Source organism: Rhinolophus hipposideros (genome assembly GCF_964194185.1).
Source record: "Rhinolophus hipposideros genome assembly, chromosome: 10".
NCBI lineage: Eukaryota > Metazoa > Chordata > Mammalia > Chiroptera > Rhinolophidae > Rhinolophus > Rhinolophus hipposideros.
Window position 1 is genome coordinate 71,047,713 of NC_138056.1, and position 20,105 is coordinate 71,067,817.

Consider the following 20,105-nt stretch of genomic DNA (forward strand, 5'->3'; position numbering starts at 1 on the left):
ACATTTTCGGTAGAGGCAAGGGGTACTGTCTATATTGTTCATAATCTTTACTTCTAACTAAACTCCAGTGTTAAATTGCACAAAGCAATATAGTTAAGACATGTTTAAAGAGATGTAGAAATATATAAGCATTTTAGAAGGCAAATAAACCAGTAACGAAAATAGTGAATATTGAGGTGACAAAGAGGACTTAATTTCCTTCTCTTTGTGATGGATTCACTAACCTGAAATGGAATATAAAAGAACTAAATCAGACTCTGCAAACAGTGGAATACTCTAAATGTATTTTCACTGAGGGCAGGTCCAATGAATATAGGAATAGGGATAGCAAACAACATTACTTAATGTTGAGAAAACATTATGTAATGAATATGCAAATTAGACTTCCCTTTCATATTCAGAAAATGGATACAAACACATTTGGTTTTGTTTCAACTTTATCTACAATTAAGCCATCTAATGCTTCTGTCAACCCTAGTGAGTCTGTGATCATTAAGATCAAATGCATAATATCTTGGTCCACTGAAGAAAAAGAAGAAATCTGTTTAAAAAAAAAGAGAGAATATATTGAATTAACCTGTATAAGTAACATCTCAGACGTTTTCAATTAAAAAGACCCCATTCCTATCCCAAGATAACATTCAAATGCAAATGCACTATTTTAAAACTTTAAACAAATTTATTACTAGTTTTCTTTTCTACTTACAATTCCGCTGGAAAACTGCATCAATTCTATTTTCTATTCCTTGAAAGGTACTTGCTATGCATTTTGGATAACCTGGATCCATGGATTGTCTTTCGTTATCATATCTGATGAAAAAAAATATCCTGTGTTTTAAGACCAGAACAGTATATAATGATAATGGTTTTCTCAAACTGCATATAATTTACAAAGTGCCTTCCCACTTATTTTCTCATTCAGTCTTCACAATGTCTTATTTACTGGGACTAAGATTGGTTAACCTCTCTACCTAAGTGTACATACCTATTTATAAACTATATGGGTATCATTAATACTAAAATGACACTAAAGAGCTGCTTTTGATTGCTGGTGCAGTGTTATTTTTAAAAAGAAGAGCTATATTTTCCAAGGCTTTTAATTAATTGGCACATAGTTTGCCTCTCTCTGTCTGTCTCTCTCTCTCTGGACAAATGAATAGTAAGTCTAACTTGGGCACCAAATTTGTAGGCTTTCTGGATAATATCTGCTTGAGTATGTTATAATTTAACTCATAAATGAGAATTAGCTTAATTCTTTCTTTGCATCCCATCCTAGTGCTTTTATAAGGCTTGCTATGTTTCATGATATAGAATCTTCAATACTTTTGTGCAGGTATTTTAATTTTATAAAAATGAAATTTTCAAAAGCCATAGCAACATTAACCTTCTTATGAAAAAGAATGCCTATCGAAGACCACCTAGATTTTTAAAACCTTTAGGTGCCTGATTGTTAGTGGTTTGTAGACAGGGTAAAGAGATTTCAATCTCTAGTTGGAAAAACAGTTTACCTTACCTCCAGAATTGGTTGTTTACAAAGAAGTACGTTTTTGTCCTGTAGGAAACAGCGGCATCAATGGCTTGGACACTGCTCGGAAAGCCGTAGTTTGATATATGCTTGGGATAATCTTGCTGAATGTCATAGCCTCTCAGAGCCCAGTACTTGTTGCCTGCAAATGATTCCAGTTATATGTTAGATAATGTTCTTCCATTCCTACAAAACAATGTGAATCATTCCTTAGTCTTTGCATAAATTTAACTTAGAAATGAAAACGGGACAAATAGTCTTTAAAATATCAAAGTGGAAAAGTGAAGTTCATTAGGCTGGGATAGACAATTGGTTCCCCAGCTCCTATAAAAAAAATTCCAACTGCTTAATCTCATATTTAGAGCCTCACAATTGGATGTCTTGTCTCATGGGACTTCTAGACAGAGATTAAATTATAGCCTTGGGGAATCTTAGAAAATTATATCTAGGATGAGGGTGCAGAAACACTAAAGGTGATCTATTAAGCTTTCCTCATTTTGTGGATGAGAAAACTGAGGCCTGAAGCGGCTACAACCCGCTCAAGTTCACACAGTAGTTAGTGACAGAGATGGGACTCTACAGGGGCTCTAGACAAAAGCCAGTCCAGCGTAATACTCTCTCATTGGCTTACCTCCTCTAAACCTGGTAGGAATCACAAAGAAATCCTTCCCCTCCCTTCAGGCAGAATGAAAATGAGATGAAAACCCTAGGCACTTACCTTTAAATAGGAAAACTAGGTCCCTGTCAAAATCCTCATAAGCAGCCTGTATACCAGTTGGCAGGGATGGCCAGAATAGAGAAATAAAATTGAGTTCAACTGTTGATATCTGAGGATGCCTTCTCCAGAAGTATCTAATGGAACACCAAGGAGAAAATCACACACAATCAACTAAGTAGGCAGCTTCTGAGAGTCTTGGGCTCGTATTGGCCCTTGTAAGATTGCTGGGAAGATATGACAATATAGTGAATACAAAATTTCTAGCACAGTGACCAACATTTGGCCAGTGCTTTATGGTGGTATTGTCCATCTGTTTTCCGAGGGGGTTGTAGGAGTGACCTCATTTTATTACATTTTTTACTGTCACGCCCTCCCCCCCAAATCTTATTTTAGTCTCCTCGATTATCGTTCCTACAAAATGATGAGAATATTTGGACTATTCCAGCAAAAATAATACAAGGACACTCAGCCTGTGATTACATAATCACAAAATAGCTGATGGAAAATTGAAAAATTCAATCACTTAGATGACTTGCGCTGCAGCTTATTAGGTGATAATTTCCATTTACTTGACAGAGTTTGAGTGGAATTAAATGATGTTTTTGTGTTGGATAAATCTAGCTATGCAGTTCCCAAACAGCTAGAGCCTATGTCTGTTTATGTCACCATAAACGTCTGAATGTTCATGAATGTTTCAGTTTTTTTTTTCTGGATGTTTTGAGTTACAGAGTTACAAAACACTGTAAATTCCAATGAGATGATATGTGTAGAAGTCAAAGAAAAAACTGAATAATGTGTAATATGTAGTTAATTAGAATCCTGTTTTAAGTTATGCCAGTAAGAAATGAAAGGAAAGAATAGTTCAATCTTATACTTGTCTTTAAAGAAAAGCATTTCTCCACGGAGTGTGGTGATAGCATCAAATGTCAGTCTGGGGTCACAGGCTCTGGGTGTGCTTGGTCCAGTTGGTTGGATAGAGTTATTTGAAGGTCCTAGGGGAAAAAAACCCGGCTTTTTATAAGGATAAGTCCACTGTGATTCTTTATTGTATTTCAGCACTTCTCAGGATGGTGAATGTCTTCACATAAAGAGAAATGTTACCAGACCATCACACAGGCATCAAAGTAACTGTACATTTGGCCCTCTTAGATATTTTTTTCTAATAAGAGTAATGGTGATTTTCAGAGACAGTTGCAGGTTACATTGTGAAGTAAAGAAATTTGAATTGAATGCCCCTCCACATAAAATTCTAATCCCATCTTTCTCGCCTCTCTTGTTTCCTCTTTCTGCATTTTTGGTCACTTAGTATCCAATTCCTACTTCCCCACCAAAATCCAGCTTCAGGAAAGGAGCTGATATCAATCGTTTACCCCCACACCATAAATATAACTAAAATTTTAGGAATAATTTTTCTACAAGTATTTGCATGTAACTGTTTTCTCATTGTAGAAGGGCTATACACATAGTTAAGAGGATTTAAAACATTGATGAGCAAAAGAAAGAGATGTTTTCAGGGGGAAAGGAGTTGGGGAATAAACACAGTTAGAGTAGGTCTTTTCATTCTTAAAAATTCTACTGTGATGAAAAAATTCCCTAGTTGTGGTATCTGGCCTGCTTGGTTTTATAATGCTGTCCCACCAGAGAGGGCAGAATGCTTTTCCCAGTTCTATTTCATTCCACTCCCATTCCACTCCCTTCAACACTTTTTATAGAGCTGCAAATCTCTTATCTGGTTTCTCGTTCTTATAGGCACTACAAGGCAGGAGGGCAAGATGGAAAAGAAATGCAACGGTCTTTCCCAGACAGTACAGTGGTGCCTCGGTTTTCGAAAGTAATCCACGAGTTCTGAAATGTTCGAAAACAGCCAACAGCTAGGCCTCAGGATCTTGCACTCAGAGGAAGCTGGGTGACATGTTCAACTTCTGAGTTGTGTTCGAAAACCAAAGCATTTACTTCCAGGTTTATGGAGTTCATAAACCAAAATGTTCGTCACTGGAGTCGTTCGAAAACCGAGATATTACTGTACTTCTTATAACAGGGCGAGAGGTCTCTATATTCCTCCCTGGAAGGTTTCAGTCAGGTCTTCACAAAATGTTTCTATCTCTCCGTACTCCATTTCCAGTCCCCTCCTTCCCAGACAATAATCTTAATGTGTTCAATATACATATATATTTTGGTTAGCATGTTTCTTGAAAATTCCTTTCTTTATCTATATGCATTTCTAAATTATGTAGGTTCATATATTGTGTAATTTAATTCATACACTATGTAATGTATATCATTCTATTTCTTTTCCATGAAGCACAATGTTTTAAAGCCCCATATATGTTGTTGCCATATGGACATCTAACTCAGTGCTTCTCACTGCTGCACATTACTTTATGGCATGGATCCAGCACATTTTACTTGAACATTCTCCTCCTAATGGACTCCCAGGTAGCCTCCAACATCCATCACACAAACAGGACTGCAGTGAACACCCTTGACATGCCAAGGTCTCACAGTGACCTTACCATAGAGGGCCTGAATGCCATTGATGTCATCTTGAGGGAGTGCGTAGGTGCTGGGTTCGTTGAAAGCATAGTTGGGATACATCAGAGCACCAGGGTCAGAGGAGTGAGAAAGCCCCAATGAATGGCCAAATTCATGGGCAGCAACAAGAAACAAGTTGTAATCTGAAATGCAAGCACATGTGGTGAATGGCTCCAAGTGTATCCAAGTGTGGTGGAAATGTGATCTCAAGGAATGTAGCTTCTGGGCCAAAGCTGCCTGGAAAAATAGCCCTTCTCATGCCTGCCTTTTTCTTTCTTCCCTTCAGGTACCTGAAAATATGAAGATTAAAAGGAATCAAAGTAGGAGTTATAGGTTGAGATTAGGTGAATGTAAGCTTCTCATCAAATCTTAGAATCAAGCAAAACTGCTTATATTCTGATTCACATATTTTGTGGGTGTGGACATTGAGGCTTAGAAAAATGATGGCAGAGCCATCACAGGTCTCATGATACTCAGAAGCCCTCTCCTGTTGCGCATCTACTTGCACCCCTCTCCAGTCTTCCAGGCTGTCAGCTCCATTAGTAGAGTCTCAGTAAACATACAGTAACATAAGCCTTCCAGGCAGCAGCCTTAGATGCAGAGCAGACTCACTTATCACCCACAGCTTTGCACCAGCTCCTCTCTCATTCTGAGCTCTCCAAGAAACTTCCAGAATTCTCTACCAAAAGGAGACATATCCTGCCTCTTATTGTTCCCTTCCCTCATCTTTTTAACTTCCACGAACATAGTACCTTTAACAACCGGGAAGGCAAAAACTTCCAAGGCTCGTACTTCTTATTAAACAAAACCCAAGCACCTTTGCCAAGTCTGAGATCTCTCCACTTGGTTTCAGCAGATATTTGAGGGCTTGACTTCTGATATGAATGCTTTACTCCAGCCAGTCTATGGGCTGTCTCACTAACACACTGTGCATTTTCTTATATGATGACATTTTAAGTCATAGTTGTACTTTCTATATGCTAGGAAGTGTAATATTATTTAATCTTCACAACATTATGAAATATTGTTAGAAATATTTTTACAATAAGGAACTAAAGCCCACAGGTTTTCAATATCTTGTTATTAGTCTTGCAACTTATAGTGGTATATATAAGTTGGGGTCAATCCTAGAAACGATGGCAAGACTTGTGCTATTAACACAATGTTCAACTTCCTGTTGATAAGTAGCCTGGTAAAATTCTACCCATGCTCCAAGATCTACTTTCTTGATCACCACATCCTTTCTTTGCCCCCTGCATTCATGAATGTGTTTCAAAAAACATCTTTGAGTGCCTGGGTACTGTGAGAGGGGCTCTGGGGTATTTATCATGACAAATAGTCTGAAAGGGGAGATGTATACAAAAAGTTGAATGGACAGAATAATGAGGAGAGCAGTCAGGATTCTGAGGAGGAGTACCTCATTTCCAGTTGAAAGTCAAGATGCAATGGCATTTGACATAGCATGAGAAGAGCGAGATTTGGGGTGTTTGAAGTGTGGAAAAGGTCATTTTAGGAAGAGGAAGCAATGCGAGCAAACAGAGGGAAATTGGAAAGCACATGGTGTGTTCTACGAAGAGTGAATGTACAATGTGGCCACTATGTGTGAAATATGAAGACAAGCCATGAGGTTGGAAAACCAAGAGCTTCAGTGTCAAATGAAGGTATTTGGACATTATTTGGTCCAGAAAATGTAAACACTGAAAGTTTTAAGTAGGAGACTGGTGTAATTCCAGATGGGCTTTCCAAAGACAAACCTTGCTGCAGTGTTGGGAAAAATTAGAGGGAGCAGAGATTGGCGGTGAACAGTGCAGGTGGGCATCTGGATCATTTAGTTTGGATGAGAGGTAATGGCCGTCTGAACTAGTGGAGAGGGCAATAGGAATGCAAAGTAGTTATGAGTGTTGTTTATCTTTGGGTACGCACAGTTCTTAGCACAGGGACTTGGGTGAAATAAATACTCACAACATGTAGTCTGAATAAATGGTGGGAGAAAGAAGGCCGAGCAAGGTGAAATGTTCCTTTCCTACTGTCTTCTAAAAAGTATTCTGTGACATATTCTGTGACATGTGGCCTAGTGAAGTACCATATGGACTGGATATCCTTGTCCTTAGCCTCAATTCTTCTTTTCATATGGTCAAATCTTCTTATTCTGAGTCTTATTCTGAAAAAGGTGGCTTGCTATGTAGGGACACATGATTGAAAAAGAGTTAGGTGAAGACAAAAAAAGTAGATGGGAAAAAAAAGATGGCTGCTCTTTTCTAAGTAGGGCGATTTTCTAAACGAACTCAATTATTTCTGAATTTCCAAAAAATAGGACCTTTTTTAAACATCATTAAATTTCAGAATATTAAAAGAAAGGTATACCCTAAGGCAGTCAGTGGTCAGCAAACTTTTTCTGTAAAGGTCCAGATAGTGACTATTTCAGGCTTAGTGACTATTTTCAGTCTCTGTTGCAACTACTCGGCTCTGCCAGTGAGCATGGAAACAGCCATAGATGATACATAAACAAGCAAATGTGCTGCTGTTCCAGTAAAACTTTATTTATACAAACAGGGCCACACAGGATTTAGTCATGGTCTGTAGCTTACTGATTCCTGTTGTAGTAAACAAGGTCAGTAATTAGCCTTAGGATTTTTTTAAAACCTAAATTGACAGTATCTTGAGATAGGGAAAATTTTAAATGGTCAGTTTGTGTGAGTGTGAAGTGTTACAACAACTTGGATGTGTGTGTGTCTGTAAATTCTAATATGGCAAATGTTTATTAAGAAGCTGCATGTTGAGCTAACGTTGGTTAACTTACTTTTGGAGGTTTTGGTCCATGTTTCTTCTGCATCAAAATGAGCATCTCCTCCAAGACCTTGGCCTGGCTGAAATGCATGAGCAAGGATTCCATTGGGTCCATCAAATGGAGAATTGTCACCGTGATCTGAAATAAAACAATTTGTATTAGGCCTTTGCCAACTCTCATGTTAGCCAGAGAAAGCAAAATTGAGCATGAAGGCTTCTAGCCCACCTCCTTGGACAAAAGCAATATTGATGTCTGCTTCTTCCTCGAAGATCTTGGTGAAGGTCAGGGGTGAGGCACCACTCCAGACTTGAAAGGCTTTCTCAATAGCTGTGTCCACATCAGCATTTGACAGTTGTGGAGTATAGTTAACAATCCTTCAACATGAGAAGATGTATGAAGGGCTCATTATTGTTTAGAACAGCAGTCCATCAACAGATTGAGTTTGTCCATTTTAAAGTGAGTTGAGTACATGATGAGCTTCCACTGGAGAGGGTATAAGGAGGGAGTGCTGGATGTAGGGTTGAAGACAGACGTGGGCTCTGGACAAGTTGTTACATGTCTTTAAACTCAGTTTCTTTATTTATAAAATGAGGATAATACTATAGGACCTGTCTCATAGAGTTGTTGTGGGTGGTGAAATACATATAAAGTGTTTAGTTCACTACTTGGCAAATAGTAGTATTCAACAAAGGTCGGGTATTATCATTATCATTATCATCATCATCATCAAGATGCATGAAAGGTGGGGCTAAATTCTCTCCAGCAATTATTAAACTTTTTTGGGTCCTAGAGTGAGTTATCAGAGAGACAAGCTAATATTGCCATAATCTTCTTTAGATTATTAGAGAAGGGAAACAAAAAATGGCAGACTTTGGAGTAAAGAGAGCACATGAGATCTTTATCCTTTCATTCTCATACTCATTCACTAGAATCTGAACTCTACAAGGACAGGGATGTTTATTTATTTGTCTTTGGTTGATCTCAAGTCCTAGAACAGTACCAGGCACATCATAAATGCTCAATAAACACTGACTGAAGGAATGAATTTTGAAACTGGAAATATCACCTGTACGTCAGGTTGGTTTGCTTCCACTTGGGGTTTCCTGGGGTTAACATAAAATTGTCCAGGTCAGGTACTCCACAACGAGGCTTTTGCATCATCTCCAGAGTTTCCTCATTTGGCTTCCCCGTCACATTCAACCCAAAGAATTGCTGCATTTCTTTAAGTTTTTCAACAATCATACTTGTTCTGTTCTTCCTTGCAGAGCGGTATTTGGCCCTTGGTAATTGGTAGAAATTTTCTAGGTAATGCTGGACAAAGACAAACATGAGGAAACTTGCTGTGAAATTACCTTCAATTCTCTGGGCATTTGCATTCCTTTTAAGTTACTGCAGACTTACGAGTCTAACAATCTAATAACCTGATAGTCACAGGTACAAAAACACAAACTTGTAGGTTGACTTTGAAAGAACAGTACCTATTGGAAAGAAAAGCCCCTCTGTCAGTGCTCCAGTTAATGTTTATGCATAAAAATAGGTATTTCATAAGGGATTAGGTCCAAGTCCTCATGCAAAATGTTAGAATACAATCAGGCGACTGCCTTCTTATTTTTATACAAAAGAATATCACTAACTTTTATTGACTTCTTAAGGGATTAGTTGCATCAGTGCAGATTCTCTTTTAATCCTCTTTTCTCTACTGTAAAGAGGATTTACTCATCCTCATTTATGAAATGGAGCTACAGAGAAGGAAGGAACTTGCCTAGATGACAATTCATGTTGCTTTCCAAATGAGAATTAACAATTTCAGAAGAACCCCAATAAGTTCTGGGGCAACTGCAGTGTCACTGACATTAGCATTTTATTCACCACAGTTACTCTTTGAAAGGGTAGTCACTTATTAGGAAGTAAATGTCTGAGGGGCGGAAAGCCAATCATAAGACTTCTTTCTCCCACCTTAAGCAACCTGGAGCTTTGCAAGTGACAGGGGAGAGAGCACTTTTGTGCTCTCACAGGCTTTGGGATCAGATTGATTTGGGTTCAAATCTTAGCTCTGCTACAAAGTAACTGAGTTCTTGGAAATATGACTTAACTGACTTAAGATTTGCTTTCGTTTCTAAAGTGGAAATAATAATGCCCCTTTCACAGGGTTGTTGTAAGGCTAAAATGAGATAACGTTTGCGAAATATTTAGCAGAGTGCCTTGTATAGAGTAAATACTCAATATACTGTAGCTATTAGCTCAGAGGTTACTACTACCATTGTGAGATACTTCTAAAAAGTAAAAGAAAAAGCAACAAGAATGCTTCACTGAAACTGTATTGCTAAGAAAATTGTGCGTGACAAATTTGTGACGGAATTCCCTTGTGTTTCTTAAAAATTTGGTCTGACGTTCATACTGGTGAAACAATGGAAAAAAGCTATGGGTTCGGCTTTTATAGAGCTTCCAAGAGTTTATTTATAAACATTCCCATAATCTAGTATAAGGAAATCTGATCATACTATAAACAGATTTTAGTTCCTTATAATATCCCATTCTGATGCTGTTTTGTACACCTGGGATTTGGTACTGTAAAGATAAGTCATCCAGAAACAACCAGACATGTATTCATAGTAACTGGTACAGCTAGATGAGAAGGGAAAATCTTAGGTAAGTAGCAGAGAAAACCATTTAGTTTTGTAATTAAAACCATTCCTTCTAAAAAGGTTCCTCTGCTGGACGTAGCAGGGCTTTCCCAGGGTTTGAAGAACCCAGCTTATTTTCATGCCTGGCTTTTAGAGGATCCAGATTGGAAGCCCCCAAATCACTGAAATGAGTTGTTCAAGCTCAAACAAATCATGCACATAATTTCTTTCAGGCTGCTTTAACTAAAAAGAGAACACAACCCACACAATTTCCTAATAATCAGCGAGTCAACCACCCACCTGTCAATTTACCTGAATAATTTCTGTAGTTTTCTCTTCTTGGGATTCAGAAGGTACTGGAACGGCCTTGGAAAACTGCATGTGGAGTATGAGCAGAGGTGGAAGCATCATCAGACTGAACATGGCTTTTCCTCCAAACTCTACCTCTCGTGGCCTTCCTCTCTGCCCCTCTGCGTAGGGTCCGTCCCTGGTGGGTGCCCAGACGTTTATAGAATTGTGTGTTCTTCACTCCTCTCTGTTGGCCCTTTATAAAGCCGTACCTTAAACAATTGCCACATCGGGAATGTGAAGAAACACAGGTTAATTACAGTCTGACAATTTTGCAATGTTATATCATGCGATTTAGTATCCCTAAAACGGAGGAGTCTTTCAACAGAAAAAAAATACAATTTGCCACTCATTGCATTTGGGGTTTTTTGTTAGGTATTTACTTTTGCAAAATTGTCTGGTCAAGGAAAAGGAATAGGAGACTAATCCTGAAGTTAATGAACAGCAGTTATCTATGGGTTTGCATTTGCTGGGTATGTAAAACACTGAGGCTCTATGAATTTACGTAGGGGAATATTGTTAGATTAGCAGTAGCTATCTTGGGACCAAGGAGCCCAGTTCGAGAATCTCTGTACTTACTCACCCCTACTGCATGTGAGAAGAGTGTGTCTGGGTGTGTTGTCACAAAACAGGATTTGTATGGGAGTCTTGGATCAGCTTCAGAAGAATGTGGTTTTGGCATTAATGTAGTAGAAAATTTCCAGCCTACAAGCTGGTTTTCCACAGGAAAGACAAAGAAAGCAATACTGATGAGGATAATAATAAAATTTGTTGAATATTTATTGTGTCCCGGATATACATGCTGTACAAATATTACCTCTTGCTGTCCTCACACGACCTTGGAAGGTAGGTGCTATTAGCTGCATTTTGCAGATGGAATCAAATCCAGAGAAGTGAGACGACTTGTAAAGTCACATGCTAAGTTTGTGGAAAAGCCAGGATTCAATTCCAGGTGGCATGTTTAGAGAGACTGAGCTGGCAGCTACTCCCGTGTTTCCCCAAAAATAAGACCTATCCCGAAAATAAGCCCCAATTAAGATCATCAGCCAGACGGACGCATTTAGTATGTCATGAGGATGTTCCAGAAGAAGGTGGCATGACTGTATTTGAATAAATATAGATTGTTGTACATGAAAAAAATAAGACAGCCCCTGAAAATATGCCCTGATGCGCCTTTGGAGCAAAAATTAATATAAGACCCGATCTTATTTTTGGGGAAATATGGTAGAAGACCCGGTCTTATTTTCAGGGAAACACGGTATCTCAGGCTGTTTTATAGTCTGCAGTCGAGTGCCCCGGTTGGCCCATAATAGAACAGAAGCTCTAGGCCTGTAACAACCGGTTACAGTGGCTTGTGTTCATGGAGAAGGAGACAGGGAAAGGGAGAATGAGATGCCATATATTCCCCAGGGAAAATGACACTGAGAGAGGATTTGCAGACAATGTGACTGCATAGCAATCTATATTGGTCAGGTACCCTTGGGCTTGCTTTTCAAATCACGTTACCTCATCCCACTTATTCTGACTCTATGCCCATGTGGGTTATGTTACCACACAGTCTTTTATTCATTTACATATATTTACATATATTCCTAATGGTAGGTATTTTGTGTATAAATATATGTCAACATAGGTGATCTATAACATGTATTAATATGTAAATAATGTCTTTGAGATTTTATGGTCAGTAGTGCCATTCCCTCCTGATGTTTCTTACAATCTTTATAAACAACCTGAAGAAATGTGTCTTGGGTTAGAACATATTTGGACAGCAGATTAGTGTTCATGGTGTAGATTAGTGCATTCACTCAGTAAACATTTCCTGCCATCTACCATATGCCAGGGGCTGTGATGGGTAATAGATTATTGGAGATAAGTTAATAGTGGTTCAGATGAAATGTTGTGGGAGTCTGGAGGAAAGAGCAATGTGGGTGAAATGGAATCAAGGAAGACTTCGCGATGGAGGTAGAATTTCAACTGAGCCTTGAAGGAGTAGATTGTGAATAAGCAGAAACGTGGTGAACTATTTATTCCCTGTATGCATGTGGTAGCTTTCCCCGCCAAGTTGTTCAAGATGTTCTAAGGTCATGATCACGTTAACCCTCCCTGGGTGCACAATTTAGTCAGATGTGGCTTCCTCCATGTTAGGTCCTTAGTGAAAAAAACCTTTGTTTTTTTTCAATAAGAATGCCGTAATGTTGGTCTACCCTATGTTATTTTGCTGCACAGACTTGTTTAGAAGATTTATAAGTGTATTTTCTTTTCAACATAATGGTAGGTGATTTAGATAATAATTTAACACATTGGTAGACTCAGTTCTCTGGCATTTGTATAAATGTGTGAAAAAGAAATATTGGGTCTAGATCCCTGACAATAGGTCTAACCCCAGTGCAGTGGCGGAAAAGACCTCATTTGTTTCTTGGACCTCTATCTTTTGCTTTCTGACTCCTTTCTTCACACATTACCACTACGTGCCTGCATGGTTTCTATGCCTCACCCCTTCTCATGCCTGGAACCCAGAGTTGTTACAGGAAATCCTGCTTCTGGGAAAGGCTCAGCTACCGTTATTTATACCTCAGTGTGAACTATTTCCTTTTAAGTCAATTACTGACTAAGAAAACAAAACAAAACAACACAAAAAATAAACAAGCAAACAAATTTAAAAAAAGAAAATGAAGCATTGTTCCCTATAAGATGAATTTCAGAGCAAATAAGATGAAGAAGATTTAGTTTTGGACAGAGATAATACAATACAAGGCAATGGAGGCGCGTTCTGTCTCCCTAAGGCCACCTGCTGCAGGTAGCAACCTAGTCTGATCATCTGATGCGCTGGTCCACAGCAGAGATAGCAACTTATATTTTTATAGCTCAGTTTTGCTTTTGAGACTTCAAGAGATGAAACTAAGCACATAAATATAATCTGTTTTCTTTTTAGTTAAGGAGAAAAAAAGAAAAAAAGACTGGGTCCAGCCAGTTGGGATGGGAATAAGTAGCTGGGAAAGCTTCCTGGAAGTGTGCACGTGTGCCTGAATCTTGACGGATGAGTAGGAGGTTGCCAACAGGGAATGCAGGAGAAACAACATGCTCTAAACTCAAACGTATACCCAGTGAAGCATGTGGCTAATTTGACTCATATAAGCCAAGGCAAAATGTCCTCTGCATTAGGCATTTTTGAACTTTGATGATCAAGATGGATGTCTACACACCTGTCTCATCAAGTTAACAGGATAATTGTTGGGGTCAGTTGTGGAGAAGGGTAAAGAGCTTTGAACTTGAAATTACACTACCTGAGTTTGAGTTATAGTTCTGCCACTTTCTACTTATGCAATTTTTAGCAAATCATCTCAATTCTTCTGAGCCTCAACTTCCACATTTATACAACTAGTAAATTAACATCCCCCTCATATGACATCAAGAGGATTAGATGAGATAGTACATATAAAAGCTCTGTGTAAACCCTCTAATGCGGTGTCCTCTTTGTATTATGAATGTGATGAAGTTACGGCCATGCTAGTTCATGCGTCCATTCTGAGAATTGAGTTAGCAATGTTGAAAAGGTCCTCTTTTCCAGAAAGAGAAGTGCTTCAAAGTTAAGCCACAGAGTGATGAAGTAACTTCCATACAGCTTTCTTCAGTATCCAGTGCTCAGTGGAGCCAGGAAACATAGGCTTGTAACTTATATAGCCTTTGCACAGAGTATAAATGGTTAAGTTACAATCACAGAAACCAGCATGTATTAAACACTGTGCTAAGCTGGCAGTCTTTAGTATCCAGTGAGGAAAACATGTGTATTAATCCTCTACACTCTCTCTGTAGTACTCCTTCTTAGATATTCACTATTATCTTCTTTCAGCTTCATAACAACCCAAAGAAGTGAGGGTTATTATCCCCACTTTAAAGATAAGGAAACTGAGGTTCAGAGATCTGATTCAAACTTAACTTTCCATTGATGCTTCCTAGTAGTCTCCTTTGTCTCCTTTGTTCTGTCGGTGAGGAAAAATTCAAAATAAGGCAATGGTTCTCAGTCTTAGCTCTACATCAGAATTTGTATTAAAAATACGGATGTGGGCTCTACTCCAGCTACTAAGTCAGAAACTCTGGGGTGGGACCCAGGCATATACAATTTTAGAGAGCACCCAGATGACTCTGAGGATGACATAAGAACTTCTATTGTAAGGTAAGGGAGGATAGAAGACATAGAACATGAGAGGTGAACATCCACACCTTAAGGATTTAAAAGAAGGAACAATCAATGTCCTGTTGGGGAGATCAGCAAAGTCTCTGCATGGAGGCAGTAGCCCTTGACATGAATTTCAAATGATGGATTGAATTGTGGCATTTAGATTGGGATGAATGAGCGTGGGATTGGTAGAAACAGAGAGCAAAGCAGAGAGAAGAGAAACCTTAGGTTATAGGTAGGAATTAACACAGTTCTAGGTGATTAAGCATAGAATTTATAAAGAGCAGCAGATTGAGATGGTAGGCTGGAACCAGACAATGGAGGGGCCGGAATTGAACATCAAAAGGTCAATAGCACACAGCCATTGTTGGTTTCTGAGCTAAGTTATACTAACCTGGCCACAGTGTCTAGGACAGACTGAGGTGGGGAGAAGCTGTAAATAAGGAGAATAATTAAAGGGTGGAATAAAAGTTTCAGTGCAAGTTCCCGAGGACCTGGCCTTGGGGGTGGTCACAGGTTCTCCATGAAGAGGACAGGCACATCTCCCTTTATGCAGGATGGGTGGTGAAGAAATGCGGTTGTGCCATCATACTGCGCATTTCTAGGGGCAGCCATTAGTTTGGGCCCACCTGGGTAATTTAAGCTACTCTCCCCATCTCAATGTCCTTCTCCTTAATCACACCTGTTGTCTCTTTTGCCATGTAAACTGACATACAGATTCCAGGGATTTAGGGAGTGGACATCTTTGGGGCCATTATTCCACTCACCAGGCAATAATTTTCAATGGGAAGAGATGGGGGTGGTCAGTTAATGTGTGTGGAGTGACTGCACAGAAAAGGTTACCTGAACACCTGTGGGTGCTTTGAAAACGCTTTAGATTATGCCCTACAATCTGAGGATGATCTGGTCCCCATTTTGATTTTCAATGCCAAGAACATACTATTTGAGTATTTACTGAACACACATTATAAGTCAGATGTTGTAGTACAGACATACCTCTTTTTATTGTGATTCACTTTATTGCACCTGACAGATATTGCTTTTTATTTTTTTATTTTTTTTATTTTTTAAATCTGAAGGTATATGGCTACCCTGTGTTGAACAAGTCTACTGGTGTCATTTCTTCCACAGGCTCAGATGATGGTTAATATTTTTTAGCAATAATGTATTTTTAAATTAGGGTTTGTATGTTTGTTTGTTTTTAGACATAGAGCTATTGCACATTTAATAGACTATAGCATAGCATAAACTTAACTTTTATATGCACTGGGAAACCACAAAATTTGTGACTGACTTTATTGCTGTATTTGCTTTATTGTGGTGGTCTGAAACCGAACCCACAGTATCTCCAAAGTATGCCTGTAAGTTCCTTTGCAAAGTCACTTTCATGTAAATCTCTTAAGTGTGGCTTATTAAAGCAATATAGAAATTGAGGAACATAGAAGTTAAGTGAATTACCCAAGGTCACACAGCTAGCAGGTGCGTAATATAAGGTGGAGTGTGGGATCCAGGTTTGGTTTCATCACTCTGACTCCAAAGCTCTTTTCATTAAAGCTCAACAAAGTAATAGACGGGAGCTGACCTTTCACTTTGTAGCTTCTTTAGTGCAAAGATTACACTAAAGTCACCAAAGGTCTATTCTGACCCTTCCTCCAAATTCTACAAGTGTGATTGCCTAGGACATGAGGATAGAACTTCAAAGAAGCCTGAGATGGCAAGCCTGAGAGCCCATATGTGGAGACCTGGATTTGATCCCTCTCTACCATCCACTTCACGTTGGACAAATTTCTTTATCTCTGTGCCTCAGTTTCACATCCCTGATTGGCCACTTACTGCCATGGAACCCTGAGCAACTCACTTCAAATCCTTAAGCTTCAGTTTCCTTATGTATAAAATGGTCATAACAATCAATAGTAACTACATCTTAGGAATGTTGTGAAGAGTAACTATAGATATGCCTAGAAAGTGTTTAGCACACATCCTAGTACACAGTGCAAAACAAAGGATAAGAATTACATTTTTCTGACAAGTGGATATGAAAATATCTCACAATAGCCGTGGGTTCTAAAATGGTAACGGATGAAAAGCAGATTATAAACTATGAAATGCTGTTTAAAGAATATATTTTATTTTAAAAACCATTTATTTAAAAACATTCTAGTAATACAGGAATATATGCTAATTAAAAAAAATTCAAACAATTCAAACACAGAAATATGAAAAATAAATGTGAAACTGCCTAAGCCCCACACCTCACTTTGCTCTTGTCCTCTAGAGGTGACTACTGTTAACCTTTTTTTTTTGTTGTTGTTTGTTTGTTTTAATTAGTGTTAGGTGCACAGAACAAAGTAATAGTTAGATGTTTATCATTTATATCCCTCACTCTGTGTCAACCCCCTCCCCCCATCCACTATCTCTCTGATATCGCACATCGCACACAGTCAATACATTTCCACTGTCTCTATTCCTAATGCTGTACTCCGCTTCTTGTAAGTATACACACACACACACACACACACACACATATGTATGCATATATATATGTATATAAACTTGTAGTTGACATTCATTATTGTTCAGCTTCAGCTTCAGGTGTGCAGTGCAGTGATCAGGCATCTACACCATCCCTGAGGTGGTCTCCCTAATGGGACAAGTGTCCATTGGATACCCTGCAAAATCTTTACGACATTATTGATTACATTTCCCAAATTAACTTTCATAACCCTGTGGCAATCTTGTGGTTACTGACTGTTTTCTAATTCCCTCACCTTCCCCCTTATCCCCACCCCCCCTCCCATCTAGCAACCCTCAGTTTTTCCTCTGTCTCTGAAACTGTTTCTGATTAGTTCATTCACTTTTTCTTTTCTTTAGGTTCCACATATAAGTGAGATCATATGGTGTTTGTCTTTCTCTGTCTGTCTTATTTCACTTAACATAACTTTCTCTAGGTCCATCCATGTTGTTGGAAATAGTAAGATTTCTTTCTTCATTATGGCTGCGTAATACTCCATTGTATAAATGCACCACAGTTTCTTAATCCAGTCATCTACTGATGGGCATTTCGGTTGTTTCCATGTCTTGGCTATTGTGCATAGTGCTGCAATAAACATAGGAGTGCATAAATTTTTTTTTAATTAGAGTTTTGGATTTCTCCGGATAGATACCTAGGAGTGGAATTGCTGGATCATAAGGTAGTTCCATTTTCAGATTTTTGAGATACCTCCATGTTTTCCATAGTGGCTGCAATCCCACCAACAGTGCACAAGGGCTCTCTTTTCTCCACATCCTCACCAGCACTTGTTGTTTGTTGATTTATTGATTATAACCATTTTGAGAGGGGTGAGGTGGTATCTCATTGTGGCTTTTATTTGCATTTCTCTGATGGTTAGTGAGGTTGAGCATTTTTTCATATGTCTGTCATCTGTATGTCCTTTTTAGAAAAATGTCTCCTCATGTCCTCTGCCCATTTTTTAATTGGATTGTTTGTTTTTTTGGAGTTGAGTTGAGTGAGTTTTTTATAAATTTGTGATATTAACCCCTGATCAGACATATCATTGGCAAATATCTTTTACCATTTAGTAGGATCCCTTTTTGTTTTATTGATGGTTTCTTTGCTGTGAAAAAATTTTTAGTTCGATGTAATCCCACATGTTTATTTTTTCTCTTACTTCCCTTGCATGAGGGGATATATCAGTAAAAATCTTATTCCGGGTAAAGTCTGTAAAGTTTCTTCCTATATTTTCTTCTAGGAATTTTATGGTTTCAGATCTTACATTTAAGTCTTTAAGCCATTTTGAATTTATTTTTGTATATGGTGTAAGGAGATGGTCCAGCTTTTTTTGCATGTGTCTGTCCAGGTTTCCCAGCACCATTGAATAGACTGTCTTTACCTCACTGTAAATTCTTGCTTCCATTGATGTAGATTAAATGGCCATATAGGCATGGATTTATTTCTGGGCTCTCTATTCTGTTCCATTGATCTATGTGTCTGGTTTTATGCCAGTACCATGCTGTTTTGATTACTGTAGCCTTGTAGTATAATTTGATGTCAAGTATCATTATACCTCCCACTTTGTTCTTACTTCTCAAGATTGCTGAGGCTATCCGGGGTCTTTTGTGGTTCCATATAAATTTTAGGATTATATGTTCTATTTCTGTGGAAAAAGTACTTTGATAGGAATTGTGTTGAATATGTGTATTGCCTTAGGCAGTATGGAAATTTTAACTTATTAATTCTTCCTATCCATGAACGTGGTATGTGTTTCCATCTATTTGTATCTTCTTTCATTTCTTTCTTCAGTGTCTCATAATTTTCCGAGTACAGATCTTTTACTTCTTTGGTTAGATTTATTTCCAGGTATTCTATGGTCTTTGAAGCAATTGTAAATGGGATTGTTTTCCTAATTTCTCCTTCTGATATTTTATTATTGGTATATACAAATGTATACTGTTAACATTTTGATATGTTTCATCCAGATAATTTTCTGTCTTAATGTCAAAGACTAAAGATTGTTATTTATTATAGAAGACGTTTCCAGGACTATAGTGTGTCTACAGTGTAAAATAGTGTCGAGAAGCAAATCAAAACCATAGAAGACTGATCACTCAGGGAAGGTAATGGGGGTCATGCCTACGTAAACCAGTAGAGGGCGCTCAAAGTCTACAGTGATATTTAGTCAGGTCTACAGTCTGAAATAGAAATGGAAACACAGATGGTCATTATTATCTTATTTAAGGAGCATGAGACCAGGCTTTGAACAAGGCAGGTTAGTCAGAGCACTGGGCATTCGAGAGACTCAGCTAAGGCTTATTAAAATGTATAGTTTGGTGTAGATGAGAATACAGAATGAGAAATTTCGTAGAGTGGCCACAAATTCCCTAAGCACACAATCTGTCCTCCAAAAGAACATCTTACTGCCATATGGTGGCTAGCAGTTTTAGAAGGTCTCTGATAGGACCATATGTGGTCACACAGTGGCCACCACACAGCTTATTTGAACATGCTTCACAGTTTGTCCTACGACTGGTCTTGAGGCAACAAGATAGTATAGCACCTGAAGCTTTCTCTCTTGAGAAGAGGTTCTCAACAAATTCAGTGGCAGTGGACCTCATAGGTGGAGGAGGGTGCTCCCCAAAGTCCAGGCACCTCCCAATTTGCATTGGAGTGTGGTAAAACAGAAAATTGTAAGTCTGTTAAATAACAGTTGAAGACTTGATGACTATCTACCATCAACAAGAAAGAGGCCCAGAAGAACCTGCAAAAAAATTGATATTTGTGTAGAGACTAGAAAGAAACATAGAAATGTTTTCTTTCATTTATTTCCTCCTCCTCCTACCACTACTATCACTACTACCTTGGTCTGAACCACAATCACCTCATGCCAGGACAA

At 38.5% G+C, this 20,105-nt stretch overlaps 1 protein-coding gene across 1 annotated transcript in view; it reads right to left on the reverse strand.

The window, feature by feature from the left end:
* Positions 1-437: 437 nt before the first annotated feature.
* Positions 438-20,105, reverse strand: part of LOC308503456 (uncharacterized protein) — a gene marked incomplete at both ends in the record, with an annotated part of 63,975 nt that continues 44,307 nt past the window's right edge. Inside the window, 10 exons of the mRNA XM_081062736.1 lie at positions 438-541; positions 707-810; positions 1,514-1,667; positions 2,244-2,377; positions 3,118-3,235; positions 4,757-4,918; positions 7,576-7,701; positions 7,789-7,937; positions 8,630-8,874; positions 10,500-10,674. Coding sequence (XP_080918862.1) covers positions 438-541; positions 707-810; positions 1,514-1,667; positions 2,244-2,377; positions 3,118-3,235; positions 4,757-4,918; positions 7,576-7,701; positions 7,789-7,937; positions 8,630-8,874; positions 10,500-10,674 — 1,471 coding nt within the window. The remainder of the gene's footprint in view (positions 542-706; positions 811-1,513; positions 1,668-2,243; positions 2,378-3,117; positions 3,236-4,756; positions 4,919-7,575; positions 7,702-7,788; positions 7,938-8,629; positions 8,875-10,499; positions 10,675-20,105) is intronic.